Here is a 19,452-nt window from a genome sequence, read left to right as displayed (position 1 = left end):
TAAGGCTCACCTCTGCTTTTTGTCCTCCACGAAAGCTTATGCCATCAGAGATACACGACTGGAACTCTGCAATGGTGTAGTATTCCACTTCCACGGAGGGTGGCTCTGGTGGTTTGGGCAACTGAAAACCCTGTGGCAAACAGGAAGTTCTGTTTAATTAAACCAAAGAAACAGTGGGCTGAACAGCAGTATGAAAAAAGTATTTGCTTTTACTCACTAAAACTCTTCCTTCTTCCTGTGCTATTTCCTAATGATAACTTCCCAGTTCTCCAGAGCGGAAGCTGATGTGTTGAGATGGGCCACAAGAGAGAAGCCTTTCAACATACGCACTGTTCATGCCGCCTTCACCAGCTATTAAAACTGTGATAATCTCTACCTGAGCAGTAAAACATTTTACTGATGGGCCATAAAAGCATGAGCTGCCATTCTAGTCACAGTAACAACAGCCCATTTACTCTGAGATTTTGTCCAGAAAGACTCAGTTCTGGATGGCTTGCTGCAACTGCAGAAAACTGCATTGCAACAGGCCCATAACAGATTCTGCCTATCATCAAATATACTACCTTAAAATGTAATACTAATGAATTATCACTCTTAAGATGTTGCTGGATTTGTAAATAATCTGAAATAGTCAGTGATATGACCTAATGGACATCTGTTGTAGCAAGAAACAAGGATAACATCACAGACCCCTGTGAAAAGCTTTGTTCAGCTAAAGTGATAGGAGAACGGAAGGATTTTACTATAAGATCAAAAGATTCTCATTCCTCCCTGTAATGGAGACCCAGAACCTCTCTACTCAATCCCAACACAATCTGCATTTAAATTGCATAGAGGCTCCACGAGAAGCAGGACACTGCTATTTACAGCCATTCTGGCAGCACACCAAACTCCCCTAAAAGCCAAGTGCGTTTACATTAAGCTGTCACATTTTAGAGTTTGTTACAATTATTTTTAAGATGCTAAATAGGACAAGAGTCCTTTCAAGAATTTCAATATCAAAAGCTTTTCAGATTAGCACACTGCTTGTCTACAGAACGACTACATGATGGTGAAGCTTCACAGCTTCTACACTTCACTGCTTATGGTTCTAACGCAAGAACTGCAGTATGTCAGGATCTCTTGAACACAGCTCAGATCTGCCACAGACGTACACAGTACAGCCAAAGACACAAAATGATCCTAAGCCATTAATGGGAGAAAGGCAAATTGCATACCGTGCTTTATTCACACACTCTTCCATTTCTAAGATCCTCATTGCAACCAACAATCCACGTTTCATCACACACACCATGTGGCATTTCACAGAGAATGCATCACTGCACCTTAGGAACCATGTCCAACAATGTTATAATTGGATGTTTCTGCACTATAAATGCTGAAATACAGCAGAAGTGCAGCATAATAAAATGCCTTCAGATAATAGGATGGTTTGGATTAAAGGAAGATAATTGGAAACAGCAGACATGTTCAGGGTTTCACATACATTATCAGTGTTATTTTTAGCATGGGATTAAGGGTAGTAGTCTTGCCAAAACAAAGTCTAATTGAAAATAATGCAAAAAGAAATAGGAAGAAAATGCTAATATGCTATTCATCTAGTTTGTTAACAGGCATCTCAGATGACACAGAAAAACTGAAGTCATATACTCCTCATAAAAAGGTACAGCAAAGATTAAGCTCTATGTATTGCTTAGTTATAAACAAGTTACTAGCACAACTTTTGAGCAAACAGACCACTGAGTAGTTCCTATCTGAAGATGACAGCCCTAATCTCAAATTGGTCCAAACTTCCAGAATTATATCTTTGAGGATAAACAATCATAGGAGGTCTCATTCCTGTAGCACACATCCCTCCATAAGATCTCAAGTCACTTTAAACATACACAGAAGTGAAGCTTAGTCACCTTAAAGATGGTAGCAATGGCAGGAGGGGAGATGTTCCCAGTTGTTAAAGACAAAAGAAGGTCAAAAGATCCAGTCTGGGCTAAAAACACCCATAGGAACTTTAAATCTTCTGAGTCAGCCAAACAGGCTTTAATGCCCACGCACCAAACATAGTAGCTTTAGGATATTCTCCCTTCAGTTCAATACCTACTTAGCTAGGGCAACATTTTGAAAAACAGAAATCTCCAATTAACAATAGCATGTCCAGAGGTTTGCTCAATATCTAAACAATAAAATGAACAGGCATGCAAATAAAGGATCTCTCAGATACCCCCCGCATCTTGTACTGCTGTAGAAAGTCTCATAAAGCACCCACACACCTACCCCACTGCTAAAATATACCATAAACCAATACAAACCAGACTGGATTCTCTTCGTGGAGGTGGCCTTGTTCTTAGATTTGGAGAACCTGAGCAGGAAAGGGAAGAGTTTATTTAACTTTGTGAGTACTGCTAAACATATTTTTCAGCAGGTTTCTGCTGTTACACAGTTTGAGAATATTAGAAGTCAGTATTTGCAATATTTAAGGCATCTCTATGAAAGAAGATAGGAAACTATGAGGGTATATTAGAAATACCAAGGTAGCTTAGCTATTCATCTCAGCTAAGCCAGCAAATTTAAGAGGAAATCACTGCCAGAAACTAGTGGATTGTATTTTCTGCTGGAACTGACCAGCTCCATTGGAGATTGGCCAGCAAAGAATTGGCCTAATTCTTAGTTTTCCCCCCAGCAGTAAAAATAATCCACTAAATTAATAACACTCACACTGTCCTCTCTCAGAGTATCTTGCTATTCCTTGCACAGACTAGTGTTAACATCTGCATTTTGCAGTTGAAGTAGTAAAAACATTATAGCAACCTGCCCCCAGGAAAACAGCAGAACAAATGCAAGAGAAGAAATAGGTGATCTCCTTGACTTTAACACACTATCATATCATCTGCACTACCGGGGGTGGGAGGCACATTTTAGAGTGTTCAAATGGAAAAAAATCTTTTCTGGGAAAAAAGAAAAAAACAAACACATACTGGCTAAGATAAAGAAGAACCAGCCAGCCCTTGTATAAAATGAAGTTAAAATTTATCACTAATGAAGGACTATGTGCTGAGTCCTTAGAGATCCTAGCGTCTGTGTGGACTCATTTATAAGGCCAGGAGACACGGGACCTCAGCAGACAGATGAGGCCAGCCCTGAAAGTTAGAAAACAAGAAATCATTGCAAGCCAGTGAAAACCCAGACTACTTTACTGCCTTACTTATTTGAGCTCTTTGTGGTGCTATCCTTGCTATGGCTGGGGATCCCTGGGCCAGTTTGGAAGCCTGCTTGTCTGGGGTCATCATGGCATTGCCATTAGAGTCATTGCACAGGATGGGCAAACTGATTTCCTTCTTGGTGATATGAGTTTCTGCAGTCTCGTTTTCTGCTTGAGTTTCCTTGTCAGTGGATGATTTCTTGTTCAGCAGGTTACTGATCTCCATGATGTTTCCAATGATTTCCACTGGCCCAGTTAAGTTCTTCTTCCTAGACGGAAGATCATCTTTAGCCTTCTTCAGATATGAAGCTGGGGCCCAGCCCTCTTTGCCTAGATACCTGCAGATGCAAAAGGAAATATCATCACATCAAACACAGCCTTCTCATGCATTTCAAGTTTAATAGTTGAGGCAAAAGTGATGGATGATAACATAAAACAAAATTTGCGGTTCTCGGATAAGCTTTTGTGGTCTCTATTAATTTATTACCTATTGATTAGGCACCTAAAAGTCAGCTGAGCTAGCAGTGAACTGTGGACTGCTGTTAAAAGCCACTAATCATCCTAAGGAAACAGTCTCTCTGGATAAGAAATACAGTTACTCACAAGGCAAAGGGCTTCACCAGTGTCTTTACGCCACGCTTAGGCAGTACTAGGCAAACTAAGTATTTTCCCATACAGCAAAAAAGCGAACTAGTGAGTAAAATATTTTAATACTTCCTAGAGGCAAATCAAAATGGAAAAGGGCTAAAACAAGGGTGTACAGAGCCCAGTACAGAGCCTCTACATCTGCAGTTTATAGGGCCCTTGTGCAAGACTCCCCCCTTGCAACTATAACAAACATTGCCCTTCCTCCCATTACTCCCAGTCCTGTATGATCAGCTTCTCTTATGGAGAATATGGGACTCAAACTACTACAGCTTCCTCTAGCTCTGCAAGGTCAAGAAACAATTTGAGTAAGGAAGAATGGCTTTGATGAAGACTCATTTTTCCTGAACAAATGTCCTGGTTTTGGCAAGCTAGGGGCTATCTGAAGAAATAAACTGAGAAATCTGAACGGACACCTGAATCCAGTACGTGCTCCCGGAGCCCCAGCCTGAGCTTCTCATGCTACACTTCAAACTGAAGTCATTCTTCAACAACTGGGCTTTTGGGAAGACGGTTTTTCTAACTCCTGCCATTCCTAACACCCTAGTAGGGATTTCAGATTACAATCAGCCTCCAGGGAGGACCACGTGGATGAACTCTGCTTTCCTTAGAGAAACCCTAACTTGCTACAGCGTGAGTCACTGAAACCCTTTTCTCTTTAATCTCTCAAGATACCCAAAGCAGGCGCTTGAACTGTAAGTGGGAAAGCAGGCACCATTAAAATCCTGGTGCTCAGGAAATCTGCAGGAAACACAAAGGTTAAAACAGTAGGAACTCTAAGGCTCTCTAATGAAAATGGAGACTCATTAAACAGCAGAGGAAGGAGCTGGGGAGGTGGGGGAAATACCAGCAAATCATTCCCTGGCAGATGAATAACTTTCTTGCATCAACACTCGGATTCTGAGATTGGCACCAGGGCACACCCTGGGCTCATTCACCACATTGAGATACTCAAGAGTGGCATTGAGACTTTATGGGGAGAAGAGGAAAATGCAGTATAGGTTTGCTTCCCTAGACTTCTTCATTAGTCTGCTTGTACAAAAGCAATTACAATTGCTGTACTTCCAGCAGTGACCACAAGGACCTTTCTGTCCAAAATCTTGCCTTTTCCTCCCATCCCATCTAGATCAGCCAGGACACCAGAGATGTCGTTTCTCTCTACATACCTGCCTTCTGTCATACATGAAGGCAAAGACATGGGATCTCCCCTGCTCAGAGAGTTTAGTTACAAGTTTTTCCAAAGATTCTGCTGTCAAAGGAACACATCCCAACAGCTCTGACCTTTTTTTGCCGCATGGAGACTAACAAGCAGCAGCAAAACAGTAATGAATTTGTTTGACTTTCAACGGATACGCAGCATCCAGCCATTGATACTATGTCAAGATGCAACTTGGACCTATGCAATCCTGTCCCCTTTGAAGCTTTTCTGATAAATCTCACGCTAAGCCAAAAGAAGGGGGAAAAAAATAAGGAAAAAATGGCACTGAGATGCCTTGCCCATTGTGGCAAGGCATCTCCGTACCATTTTTAAGCCCTGAAGGCTTATTATGGCTTCATCCCCTTTTGCAGACCTACTGACCAATGCTTTCTGCTGCCTATGCATCAGGGAAGTTTTTATAAAGGACATCTATAACTTTACATGATCTGGAGATGTAAAGATCTTGGTCTGTCAGAAAGCCACATTGGCTAATGCACTGAGGACTCCAGTTCCAAAGGTTACATTCAACAGTGCTTGATTGTGCAAAATCAGCAAGAAAAAACAGTTTACATCCATCTTAGTTTGTGGGAGACTTAACATGTTTAAGATCAGAAAGGCAGCCACAGGCAGGTTCTGTACTGGCTTGTTAGTTCTCCTGCCAACTATACGTATTTGGATCAGCCCATATAACCCCACTGCTTCACACACCTCTGATCTCACATAGTTTCTCTGAATGAATAGTAGCAGCAATAGCTGGACAGTTAATAACAGCCTTGCTACTGAGGGTATATTGCCCAGAGTTGCTGGTTATTTCTTCCTGTAAGTTAGTAAATTCATCCTGAAGTTAATGCTGAGCAGCAGTTGCCAGCAACTGCCAGTTTATTTGTGCAGCTTCGCAAATAAAAGCTACTTATGTAAGTCAAATAGGCTTACATTTTTCACCTTAGCCCTTGAACTTGGCAATCTCAAAGCCCTTTGCAAACATCATCTTAGAAGACTACTTGATCTCATTTTATAGGTGAAAGAACTAAGGCAACTACTAATCAGCTTCAGAGAATTCCTGAGCCGGTAATGATCTTCATTTCATGTCTAAGAGTTGAATCACAAGTATTCTTCCTCCATTTAGACTCACAACCTGCTGGAGACATTTCAAACCCCATCCTAGATTCCTCCTCATTTCAGTGCTGCTACCACCTCCCAACTGCACTTCATTCACATGGGCTGCAGCTCAGTGTGAATCACAAAACGAAGATGCAGGCTAATAACAGAAGTTTTACTTAGCGTATTGCTACTGATCTGCAATCCACTTGGACACCATGATATTATCTCTAGGTGACAGTAATTGACACAAAGCAAGACCTAAATAATGGATGCTAACACCAGCTATGACGATACTGGGCAGCACACGGATCCACTGAACTAGGTAGAACAGTAGGAAGAATCTCAGGCCTTCCTTTCACTTCTCTAAGAGTCTCAATGATTTTTTTTTTTTTTTTTTTAAATCATAATGCATACAGGGCAAAATAAAGGAAGATGCCAATATTGCCTATAGCTTCCACAGCACTGAATTGGGAGGGTTGCAGAATTAGGTGTAGTGATTTGGTTCCTCAGTGATTCCAAAACCCTCCCTGTTTATATTATACGAAGGAAAAAATGGATTCAAACCATAGGAATGTTAAAAAAAGTCAGAAGTGCCTCTATGAGTCTGAGAGTCACATCTGCTTTCCAGCTTCAGAGCACTGGAATTACTCCAGAGGGAAGCAAACTAGTGGGGAAAAAAAAAAAAAAAGAAAAAGAAAAAGAAAAAAAAGGAAAAGAAGGACAGGAAATGAAGATCAGCACATGGCCAGGAATTTGGGGAAATTACATACTTAAGGTGGAACAAGCTAATGTATTTAAGGTGGACTCCAATTGCAAGCTGCTGGATTTGTTTTTATTTCTACATGTTGATGCATGTGTTCAGACTCTGTTACTCAGCCCAGCAAAACACAAGGCAGCAGGATTCAACTGCAGTCTCTTCCTGCTCCCTCTCCCCTTACACTTACTGCAGAAGGAGTCGCTCCTTTTAAGGCACCTAATACTCAGAAAAGTGCATTTGTTCCAAAGAGGAATCCTTTTCTGAGTGGTACCTAACAGTATTCAGGACAGTTTTAGTCAAATAAACAGTACAAGAAGTCGGAGATCAGCTACTCAGGCTGCAAAAGACCAGCTTGCAGGAATGGATCACAGCATCAACAGTTCCAAAAGTGTTGCCCATGGAAAAAAAAAAACTGTTTCTAAGAGTAGTTTAATCCTCCAGCAAGACTGCAGCATAGTGCTCCAGAGCAGCAGAGGGGATGATGGCTGACACCCAACACACTTGTCACACACATATAGGGAGCACTTAACCCACCTTTCAACAAGAAGAAGGGTTGCTCAACTCAAAATGCCTCTTACAAAAAAGCCAAGGGCATGCTGCATTCCCCAGCTACCATGGGGTGGCTGGGGCATCCACTGTTCTTCCAGCAGATGACCATGAAGGAGCCACTTAAGCCACTGCAGCAAGTGTTACTGTCCACCAGAATGCACTTCTGTTGTATAGAAAAACATGTGTTTTGGGTTGGTCCAAAGAAGTGTGTGAGGAAAAGAGGAAAAAAAAAAAAAAATTTTGCTTACTGTAGAACTGTTAACATGGCAAAGGGGAACCTAGAGTAGTAATAAGGATTCATTTCAGAAGGAGAATACCAAAATAAACTAAAGATGTCTTGCAACGTTTCTCCCCTCATAAAACCTATGGGCTCTTGATTCCTCTATCTGCAACTTTGGATTCCACTTCTGTGAATGATCAAAGGAGAAAAAAAATGTGACCTGACCAAACCCAGGCATTTTTAAGTTCCTCCTGTCTACAATGACTTACTGGCTCCACTGCTATCTTTATTAGCCTATTCCCTCTATGGGAGCATTAGATAAAAGAAAAAAACACAACCAACAACCATCAGTTTTCTAAGTAAGGGACATCAAGAAAAACAACATTGCTTTAGTCAGCATTTTCACAGTCCTCATTCATAGCTGATAAATCAAGCAGAATTCAAACAAAACCAAATTATGGCTTGGGGAGGGAAAGAGGAAAAAATAATCACTATAATTACAGGCTAAATGAAAAAAGATGACTAGATTAGATGTTTTACACCACCTGAGAGATAAACCTCTGTTTCTGAGCCACCTGTTGTATCACATCTCATTTAAAGAGAAATGGGATGTCACAGCACTACTGGATTCACACATAAATAAAAGACAAGAGGCAGAAACGTGAAGTGCTCTAAAACCTAAGTGCTGTGTGAACCTAGATGGAGAAAGCTCTCATTAAGTATTCATCCTGACACCTTGTATCACTGAGTCATATCTAATGTACATTCCCCCCATAAGAATTTAAAAAGGGGATTCTTAAGTCACAAGTCTCCTCTATGACTGCTGTTTGAAATATATAACAAAGTTTGATACACAACGATAACTTTGCTGGCCCTTGAAATCCAGTCTCTCTACATTAGGAGTATCTAGTGCGCACAGGCAGAAATCAGGTAAATTAGTTGAAACTATCAATAAGTTTGGAAAAGGCTATAGCCAGCAAACTGATCTCTCATATCCCTGAAAAGAGCACTGCCTGCCCCAAACAGCTCAAGAGATCACAACCACCCTTTCAGCATTGCTATAAATAGATTTAAACATGTTGCAGAATAACTCTTATACTGGAAGCACATTAAAATTTCACACAACAGAAAACCTTGTTAGGTCTCACAGATCTTAACTCAGACATGAGCTTTTAACTTGAAGAAATAAAAAAAAAATAAATAATCCACAAGTTCAGGAATTTCCCCACTGGAATGGTCTACAGCTTTTGCAGACACTGTAGCGTTACTTTAATCACCATTGTATCGTCTTAGTCTTTTCTTTACATTTCTTCAAGAGGCATTATGCACAATTTGGGCTTCCTTGCCCAGCTACAGAACTATTCAAATGCTAACATTAGCTGAATGATCAGAAAAGCTCATTGTCACGGGTTCTGCAGCAACCTGGCTGCACAGCTTCTTTACCTTATGTACCACCATCCTTCCAGGTTCTTTTGGATGACCTCCACGGTGACGCCTTTTTCAAACCCGATCTCATCCTTCCCCTGGCTGGCGTATGGCTGGATAGTGACATATTTCTCTTCTAATGAGGGGAGAAAAGGCAACATCAGTTAGGGTCAGAATTAGTCCAGCTGTTTTTCTGTTCTGCTTGCTTTTAAACTGTTATGCAGTGATTACGTGGAGCCATTACAAAAGGCGGAGCCCTGCTCAGGGGCCCACTGATTATTTATGCTGACGACATGATAGATAATCAGCCCCTTGCCACTGCCCTGCTGCTGATAATCACAAAGTGTTTCCATGCCAATAATGACAAAAGTCCCCAGAGAGCTTCCCCGCTTCTTCCCGCCTCCCCCTCCGAGTTCCTCGAGCGGGTAAGGGAGAGGATTTGAAGCTGGACTTAACTCCCATACTGTAACTTGACAGAATCAACCTGGCTGCCAAATCAGCCAAGCGTCACCACGGGAGCTCCAGCCAGTTGGCTCTTTTGAACACGCACATGGCTGCACAAAGCGTTGTGTTACTGAAACCCAAGCCCTGCATCCCAAGAGGGACCGATCCTCCCCAACTCAGAGGGGCTGGTCCACCACGCTGCAAGGTGAGTCCACATCAATGAGCTTGAAACAGCATTAAAGACAGTGACGAGAGAATATAAAGGTTTTGCATTTGACCACACAGCATCTTGCATTGATGGGTTGCAAAGTGTTTTGCAAACAGACTTTTGCTAGACCTCACTGCAGAGAAATACACGTGTGGCAGGAGTAAAGGAGGGCCAGAACTAAGACACACACTTCAAAAGCACAGACTAGACTTCAAGTGTTTAAGCCAAAAACTTAGCATCCCTATTCATCTCCATTGGCTATCCCATTCTTGGCTGGGCAAAGGTGAGCAGACTTTTGAAAGCAAGCCAATGAGCAGAGCAGAACAGACACTTTCTTAGCATCTTCCTCCACCCACCAAGAGTCATTTTCTGTAGCATTTCCATCACGCTCAAGGTCAACCTTTTCCTCTGTTAGCTTGAAAAATTCCAACCGGCATTGAAAACGTGAACTACCAGCCTTGCTCTGCAACAGCAGACACAAAGTGATACCAAATCCCTCTCTCGAACCCCAGCTACAGTGCACGTAACAGCATGAGTTTCTGTAGCTAGATGAAAGGCAGGGAAGGCAAGAATAAAGCGCACCCCAACTGGCCTTCCTAGCACTTTCTACTGGCAGTCGCAACAAGGCACAGCCAGGAACAAATATAAGGTTGTCAGTGCACAGGAACGGGCAAGAAATTAAGTGAATCCAGAGCTCCTGATCACTGCTGAACAAAGGAGCTATGGAAAGGTTGCAGCAGCTTGAGGCACACACTGTTTTGGAGAGAGTGAAGCAGACCCAACCATCTGGTTTTGTGGCTCAACTGCATTTTGTTGCTGGGTGAAGCATGGAAACTTTAAACCAAACCTCACTGAGACAAAGTAAGAAATAATACCTCAGGAAAGGGGAAAAAAGTGTTGGCAGAGCATCTGATGGCAGAAAAATCAGCAAAGCTACATCTGTGATGTCAACTTCTCTCGACAGGTCACATTTGGACCCTTCTGATGGGGTAATAACTATCAAAGCCTTTGCCTTCATGAGGAGAATACTCTCTCCTGCTCATGGCTAAGAGGGCTTTAGCCATAAGGAATTCCAGCTAGTTTGTAATTAGCACCATCAGGATACAACACCTTCCTCACAGAAATACTCTACTGACGAATGCTGATGCAGCTAATGAAACCTAGCTTACATTTAGAGGACAGTTTTCCTAACTGGGTTTCTGCTTTTCAGACTAATCTTTCCTCTGTTTCAAATGACTGCTGCTGAAGGAGTTACGTGCCCAGTTTCCACAGTCTGCGAGGCCCCAAGCACTAAACCGAACTGCAGAAGATCCCTGGGCAGCTAGAGCTTGTCCCCAGGAGAAGAGGGCCAAAGGGAAGTTCAGATGCACAGAGCTGCAGCACTGTCCAGATACACATTGCTTCAGACACTTCCAGGATGTTTCTAGGACAGAAATAAAGAGCTAAGCCACATGTTTGCTGAGCATTGGAAGAAGGCGCTGCTTTGTCTCTCCACCATACCATGGCTGCTTTCTAACCCAGGCTATCAGAGTTCACCCTTGCCACTACAGCTACAACAGAAGTTTCTCTGTTTATCTTTGTTTTCTCCACATAAACAGCAGTCTCTGCTGCAGCTAAAGCCTTGTCCTCCTCTTGCTTGGCAGAGTGGTCTTCCTCTTCAGGGATGTGATCTCCCTCCTTCTGCAGAGGACAGGGTAGGAGGCCATGAGTGAGGTGCTCACTCCTACATTTCAACACAGCTTTCCAAACTCCTGCTCCAGCAGGACTTCTCCTGAGTGAGGAATTGAGAAAGTGGTCACATGTCAATGCCAACAGCATTTGAGTTTGATCATTCAAGGGAAATCAAAGTTTCAGGTGAGGGTCCTTTGCAAACTAGGATGCAATCACCTTCCAAACATTAGATCCCTTCCTCCTCCACACAAATCCACTCTCTCCATTCCAAATATAGACGAGTGGCTTGCCAGGGAAAAGAACAACAGATTCATACAAGCTACTACAATAGCTAGCAACTTCTGCAAACACAACTTCTGGGCCTGCAGCTACGCATGTGGGCACACATCACTGCTCTACCTGTTCCTTCTTGCCTTCCTCCCAGCCACTGACTCCCAAACTTCTCTTCCAGTTAGTTTCAAGGTAAACAGAGATATCCTCCAATTCCTTTCATTGTGGCTGAAACAGGCCAGGAAGGACTGACCATGCTGTTGACGTGGTGCACTGAAAAAGCAGCTGCCAGCAGCATGGAGAAGCCACGTCCTCAGCTGAGAGAACTTCAGCCGCTTTCCCAAGCTTGTCACCATTGCTCAGGTTTACTGAGAGAGACTGTCTCGAGCAGCACTCTGCCCCCAGTATGGAGATTACCGCTTCGTGTGTTGCTGCTCTCACCTTGCTGCCTTGCACACATCGCACTTGATACCACCCATCAGTGGCTCTGAATGACCAGGGGCACTGGCCAGCTCTAGAAACTAAAACACCAAGTTCCTAAGGAGAATGGAGCCTCATCCAAGTACTGTGTCACTGGGGTGCACAGGTGACTGGTGGGATTTTCTGAGCTGCCACTGTCTTAGCCTATCCATGACCACCTCTGTTGCTTAGATCCTCAGTCTTGTGGCTTTCAACTCAAGACTACAGCTCTTTGAGAGGAGAGCCTTCAGTTGATTCCTCCCTACACAGAGGGAGGGGAAAAAAGAGACTGAATGAAAGCAGGAAGGGAAGAGAGAAAATAAGTTCCTCCATAAAGCAAGACAACCAAAACAGTGTTAAAAAAAAAAAAAATCACTTAGAAAAGAGGGTCCTACAACGTTTTTGTTTATTAGTTCTATTTTAAAACCTACAGATCAAAACCAGGAAGCCACCATTACAATTTTCCCTCGCAAAGTGCTTTCACAGCAAAAATTAGAGCCATTTCCAAGATTACACACGCTTAGTTTCTTTCAGTGGTGCAGAGGATGCCACAAACATACATGAGCTTTGTAACTTAAAACAGTATTCTGGAGATATACGCCTCCTTGCAACCAAACTGTAATTCTGTTTTGCTTCTCTAAGACTATCTCTAGCCAGTGGATGATCTGTACGAACCAAGACTGGCTGAAGGAAGCAGTGGAGCTTTCAGTGGATGTGTCACTTAGGAGGACCAATGTAGCATTCAACACATCAGATTACTATTCAAAAGTCTTTAAGAGAAGATATTTGACATTTCATGACTGATATATAAAGTTACTGGAAAGACTTAACACAGGTAAATGGTTTCATGAGAGAATAAGCTGAGCATCAGCCAGTAGAAAGACAGTGCTCTGAGTTACACTGACATACCTGAAATACCATGCTGGTTTTGTTCAGATACTCAGGCAATGGTATAAAACACAAGTCAGTGAATCATCCCAGACCTACCATCAAACATGTATGCCCCAGCCTACAGAGACTAGAAAAGCTTTTAATTTTGATTAAGTTTTGACTTCACAATTACCAGAAAAAAAAACGCAAAGAAAAGTATCATTTGTATTCCCCAGCTGCAGCTTCCATTACATCAACTTCACCACTGGGGTCAAGTGGGCAGAATAAACTTTACTATGTGCTACAAAGCATATACATCAGCTAAAAGGCTGCACTTTGGAAATCATGGGATGAGAGTCCTATGCCCCTTTGAGATCTGCTGAAAACATTATAAAAGCACTTCTGTTCTTAATATGTGAAGCTCAGAGATCTGTTAATAGCTCAATTAGCTACCTTCACTTATACTTCTTTACCTCTAACTTGCAGGTCAAAGATACCTTCCCCAGCTGAGCTGAAGGAGGTACCTCTACTGGAAATTCAGCTGCACCAGTGAATCTGAATGCGTAAAGAAGCAAAGCCTGTTTGACAAAGAGCTACAATAAAACTCTGTCGCATCACGTGTTACTCAACGGCAACCCACTTAGCTTGGAAGGAAAGGACTAGTATGTGTCCTTCTCCCAGCTCCCTGGACACAGACACTATTTAAAACATGCACAACAAGAATTTCTGCACTGTTTGGACTATCCGACTCATACCACCCACCCACTTGTAGCTGTGCTCTGCCCAGCCCTCCCAGACACCCTGGCATCCCAGCACTCAATCCACTTGTTATTCCAAAACCTCACTTCCTTATCAATCTTTCTCCTCCTTCCTTTTCTCCTCCCTCAAAAAAGGCAAGCTCCTCTCACTCTGGTTCTACCTAAAGTCTCTTGAAGAAAGACAGTAGAGGCTTCAGGCCAAAACATAGAGACAGATGCTGGTAGATCACTAGGAAAACAGTGTGGATGGCAGAGGACAGTTCCCATGTCCTTGCAACAGCCCACAATACTACAGAGGGCTTTTTCTAGTAACTGAGATTTCCCATCAGGAAGCATAGCAGAGGTTGCCACAGCTCAGCTGAGAGGTGTACACATATAAGGACAAAGCATTTGAGCTGTACAATGTCCCACACTACAGCTAGGTATACTATGTGGTTTGTGTATGCAACCATGCTATTTTCAGCAGACCTGGTACAAGGAAGCCAGTGGTATTTGAGACTCATGGGTCACTCCTTCACAAGTCACAGACATGTAATGCCCTTCCATGGCTATTAGGAGGGGGGAAAAAAAAAAGTCAAACCATCAACATGTCCATTTTGCATCCCCTCCAGCAACATAACAGTGCTCTGCCAAGCTGAGCTTTTCCTATACAGAAATAGCAACATCTTTAAAACTAAAAAGCTGCTTTAAAAACACAGTGTACGAATGGACACCTAGTGCTGCAGCTGAGACTACTCCCTTCTTCCTTTGTCCTGCCTCGCACTCACCACTTCTGCTTGCATAGTTCACGACTCTGAGATGGACTTGAAGCCAACCTGAACAAGGAAGTTAGTATGACCCTAAGCCTGGTTTGCTTCATTGCAGATCTGCATGAGCATAAAGGAGAGGGGAAGATGCTGAGGAGGGTGAGACTGGTTCTTTTAGTGGTGGCACCACAAACTCTGTGTAAAACTTCTGTGTACTAAGCCAGGCCAGTTTCCATGCAGCTTCACTTAATTTTGAGGAAAGAGGCCTATTTCTGAGACTGCTGGAAGCAGAGTCAAGGCAACTCATATGCAACTTGATCTAAAACCAGGCTAGGATAATTTAAGAGTGCCCACACATCTTCTCTCACCTACTTTAAGATGCAACTTAATAAAGTGTAACTTTTTATAAATAGGATTTATAATACAGCTTTGAAACCATCAAGTGATTTACAGCAGAGCAAGATGACCTGTAGGTACCTTGCCAATGCTCATCAAGTACTAAAAGGTCACCTTAGTAACCATAGTGTAATGGGGAATGAAATATTTCTTCCATCTTGCCCAGCCTGTTCAATGGCTGATAAAACATACTGGTTGCAGAAAAACTAAGGATGCTACATTTAACTTGTTAAAGTTTAGGAGGACTTAATGCCAATAACATTTATTTTTGGATAATGGCAGATCATAACAACAGTGCTTTGTGGGCTTTTTGAGTAGGATTATAGCTTGTGATTAAAGAATCAGCAGACATGTCCAACCCATTACATTCCCTTTAATCAGCATACACCCAAACAGGTTTTATTTCACCTGCTGTATTTCTGTCTACTAGTAAAAGGGGAGTCTCAAAAAATTTTTAGGCATTTGGATATGGCATTTTCCATATCAGATGACATGCTAAGATACCTCTCTTACAGGAAAAACCTCAAAACAGCTGAGATGAAGCTCTATCTGTTCCTGAAGAAACTGTACCTAACCGCCTGACAGCAAGACACCGAATCTGACAGTGTGAGGCTCCTCCAATCGCATCTGTCAAACCCGTATTTCACATTTTACATGTGTGCTCATGCACACACATACTACACATTGAAGTTATGAGGTGTCTTGAGATGGCGACTTGGTCCCTCCTCTGGCTGTCTGCATTTATACTTACTGTCAGGTCAAGGAAAGCAGGTCTATGGTTTTAACCGCTCAAGTTGTAATGTAGAGCTTCAGAAGCACTTTCCAAATCTTCTTTATTCAATCTTCCCAATTCCCTTGGCACTGGTTATTTCAAATTCCTCCTAGTCTATCACCAAGGTAACGGTTCCTTTCCCCGACATCTTCGAAATCTTCTATCACTGCTACTCCTCACCATTGGAGCCCTGATCTGGCCCTTCAACCTCTTTTGCACAGCCACTACAGCCAACTCCTGCCTACTTCGCTCCCTTCCCAGCCTTTCAGCACACTGCTCTTGCCCAAGGCTCTTGGCACAGCAGCACACTGGTACTTCAGCCAGACTCCTACCAAGTGTACACCCAATTCAGTTGTCCCATCTTGAATTTTCAAGCCTGTGTTCTGTGCCTTGCTTTAATATCCTACTATGTGCTCTCACATGTCCTGCTCCCTTTGGATTTCCCTCTCCTCCAAATCCTTTCAACTTTTTCCACTCAGCCCTATGTGTTTCATGCCTCATCAACCTGAGTAGGCTGCCTCCTCCATGGTATCAAGTAACCTGAAACTCTCTAAATCCTTCCTAAAATAAGCCTTACCTACTCTGACTTCCTGCCTTGCCAAACAACCTTAGTTTTAGTCCTTCTCTAAAAGCTTTTAAAAATACCAAATAAATATCACTTTCCACTGTGAAAAACCTTTTGGTCATAATAAGATGCATGCCAAATTACCGCTTGCCTGGGCTCCTTTGATGCGCAGATCTCGTTTTCTTTGTTTAGGCTGTAAACTATGGGGGACAGGAACCTTGCCTTTAAGCAGCTAAAATACCACGCACGTTTCCCTCTCTGCATAATCAGTCTCATCTCTCCCAGGCAAACGGCCAATGCTCATACGTTTCTGCTTCCAAGTTCTAAGTGCCCCGTTTCGCATACCTCTCCTTCACCTATATTTTATAAGTTTGCTCTTTTCTGCCTTCATAAATAAGCGTGGAAGTTATCTGCAGCACTTCAGGAGCCAAGCAAGTAAGGGAGTAATTTCCTTTGCTCAGCTGGTGTTTGCACATGCCCCCAACTTTCTGTGACCCCATCCTTGTTTGAAATACCGGTAGGAGTGGGGATGGGGGGAATTGGGCTAGAAATTAGCCAATTAACGATTTCTCAGCAAAATGCAACTGCCCCAACCCTACATCTTCCAAACCACAGAAGAATTTTCTTTCAAAATACTTTCCCCTCAGTCAGCAGTCTGCGCTTGCCCTCCCCCACTCCTCCGCTCCACCCCCCCTTTGTCAGACCTGCTTCTGGAAAAAGTCTCACTGTTCCAGAAAGCGATGCATTAATTCAGCATGGACTTTGTTTTACTTGTCTAAATATTCAGCAGAGAAAATAACTGTTCGCAGTTATCAAATGTGTTCATCGGCAGACAGGAGCTCTTCAGCCTTTGTCCCTCTCCCTCTCCTTTTGTTTAAATAACAGAAAACCTCACGCCAACAGATAGAAGAGAACAATAATGACATTTCTTCTAAACATTTCTGTATTGCACATGCTCTTTCTTCAACCAGCAAGGGGCAATAAACATTTATTACTTTCCTTGGAGCCCAGAGGAGAGGGGAGGGCGGGGGGGGGGGAAGAAAAAATGAACAAACTAAGTCTGAAGCTGCTCTGTGCTGGTTTGATTTAGCACAGCAAAGCAGACTTGTGCTGCGAGTGACAAACATTTCACCAGCATTAAGAACAAGCAGGGAAAAAAGAATGGAAACAAAGGGAGAAGTCCTGTAGGTAATGAAGGGGATGCCAAAGAGGACAAAGCAGCTCTGGTGGGATGCTGGAAAGGGTAAGAGTGCATGAGCACGCCAGCGAGGTTGGATTACCAGCACTGATCGAGGGCTCTTTCCACAGCTAGAAAACTGTCTGCAGAACAACCCATTTGGCCTAGGAGATGGGGTTCAAGTATCAAGACCAACTCAAGATGGGGTTCAAGTATTGAGATCACTGGGTTACACAGCTTCCTTCCATCTACACCCTGTGCATCTCTTCCCATCAAGCTCCCTCTCTCCATAAGTTAGGCAAGCAGTAGGAAGGCCTATATTTTCCAAGTTTTAACTTTAACTCTTTCATTGAACAGCTTATTTCTTGTGCTAGCAGCTACTCTTAAATAATAGGCTCATTTGGCAGAAATTCAGCCTGTATGTCATGATATTGTTGATATGAATAATTTTAAAGTACTTTCCCGCATTGTAACAGCTCCAGTTGAAAGTGTTGGGCACAAAACCAAAGCAGCAATAACTTTTGTCAAATATCTGGCATATAAGACAAGCATGTAAACCCCCACTTTTCCCAATCAAACTGTAATAGCACAAATGACTTCTCATGAAATCAGTCTGTAAACAACCCTAAGTCCTCTTCCAGGGAAAGCTCCAAGTAAACACGTGTAGAATTCAGTACAAGAGAACATGAACTCTGCAGCCTGCAGGTCAACAAGTGTCAGGACTAAGGAAAACTACAAATGTTCAGGCTTCTCCTCACAATCCATATTTGTATTACTGGAGTTTCATAATGTATAGACAAGAGTTTAGAAAATGTACCATGCTTAAAAACATTTAACATTTTTAAAAAAACAAGCTCTGCAGCTACATAAGAAACATAAACCAATGTAATCTTAGATCTGGGCACACCATGGACCATTTTAAAGAGAATAGTTCAGCAACAAATGTCATCTGTTCCTCTTTGTAAAAACAGACTACAGCTGTTCTCTTCACAGATTTTTTTCAGCTTTAAAAAAGGAGCACTACCATGATATTCAACAATTTGTCTTTCATCTTTCTCATTCACAGACCCAGTAACATTGCTCCCAAATATCTGAAGTTCAGAGATGCTTAGCCTCTTCAAATGACTTCGGAAAGGTTAGAAATAAATAAGCCATATGTTACCCCTGATAATGCTCCTCCCCATTAGGCAGTTTGTAACAGGGAAGCAAACACCCTTCCCTTCCTTCTGCACTCAGGCTTTTCCAGTATTTTTAATATCCGCATCGCTTAGAAAACCCTGGCCTTCAAAAACAACGCTTAGTTCCTTCAGTTCTGGCTTTGAAGTGGTTCTATCGTAGATCTAGTCAGTAAAAATTCTAATTCGTGGTACACAAGCATAAATATAAAGGGAAGCATCCATTACAGCTTGCTTTTAAACTCCAGTGAACTCTCAGAGCTAAACCTTCTAACAGCAGGAACTATCTCAAGCAGAATATCACTGGGTGGGAAGAATTTCAGCCAAAATGTTTAATTGAATTTATTTCCAAGAAAGAGGCCAAGTGGGGGAGGAGAAGCTGTTTTGCCTCTGTTGAACAATTCTGGCAGCCTCCTGTTTGAGCAGTTCTAGTTCTTCTGTGCTTTGGAGCAGGGACTTGAAGGCTGGCAGGGAGGTACACGTGTACACTTCATGCATTCTGTCATTTCTGTGCAAATCCACCCAAATTTGGCCTTGTTAGAAGTCTTTTAGGCTGAGATGGGAGAGAAAGAAGAGAGAAAGAATCTCTCCTGACCTCACATAAGCTATGATCTGTTAGGGAGCAGAGGGCTGGACACCCAGAGACTAATACTTTCAACAACTGCAGTTTGGAAGGGGTAGATGTCTGTACAGGCTGCAACTATGCCAGATGATGAAGCCACTGTCTCCGATCTGCCCCCCAACTACTCAGATCACTTTCTTTATTTCCCATCAGCCTACTCCTGTAAGAGCTCCCTAACCCACTATTTCAGATTACATTAAACAGCTTATTTTTAGCCAGCATGGCTAG

The 19,452-nt window shown here is 42.6% G+C and overlaps 1 protein-coding gene across 3 annotated transcripts in view; it reads right to left on the bottom strand.

The window, feature by feature from the left end:
* Window positions 1–19,452, bottom strand: part of SH3PXD2A (SH3 and PX domains 2A) — a 261,074-nt gene that overhangs the window by 2,017 nt on the left and 239,605 nt on the right. For all 3 annotated transcript variants that reach the window (XM_086616386.1, XM_086616387.1, XM_086616389.1), the window contains 4 exons: window positions 9,110–9,227; window positions 3,200–3,534; window positions 2,307–2,356; window positions 11–130 (listed from right to left, as the gene is read on the bottom strand). In XM_086616386.1, the coding sequence (XP_086472512.1) occupies window positions 11–130; window positions 2,307–2,356; window positions 3,200–3,534; window positions 9,110–9,227 (623 nt within the window). The remainder of the gene's footprint in view (window positions 1–10; window positions 131–2,306; window positions 2,357–3,199; window positions 3,535–9,109; window positions 9,228–19,452) is intronic.

Source organism: Tauraco erythrolophus, chromosome 9 (genome assembly GCF_009769465.1).
Source record: "Tauraco erythrolophus isolate bTauEry1 chromosome 9, bTauEry1.pri, whole genome shotgun sequence".
Taxonomy (NCBI): Eukaryota; Metazoa; Chordata; class Aves; order Musophagiformes; family Musophagidae; genus Tauraco; species Tauraco erythrolophus.
The sequence above is the reverse complement of the archived record's forward strand: the minus strand, read 5'-3'. Positions and strand labels throughout refer to the sequence as shown.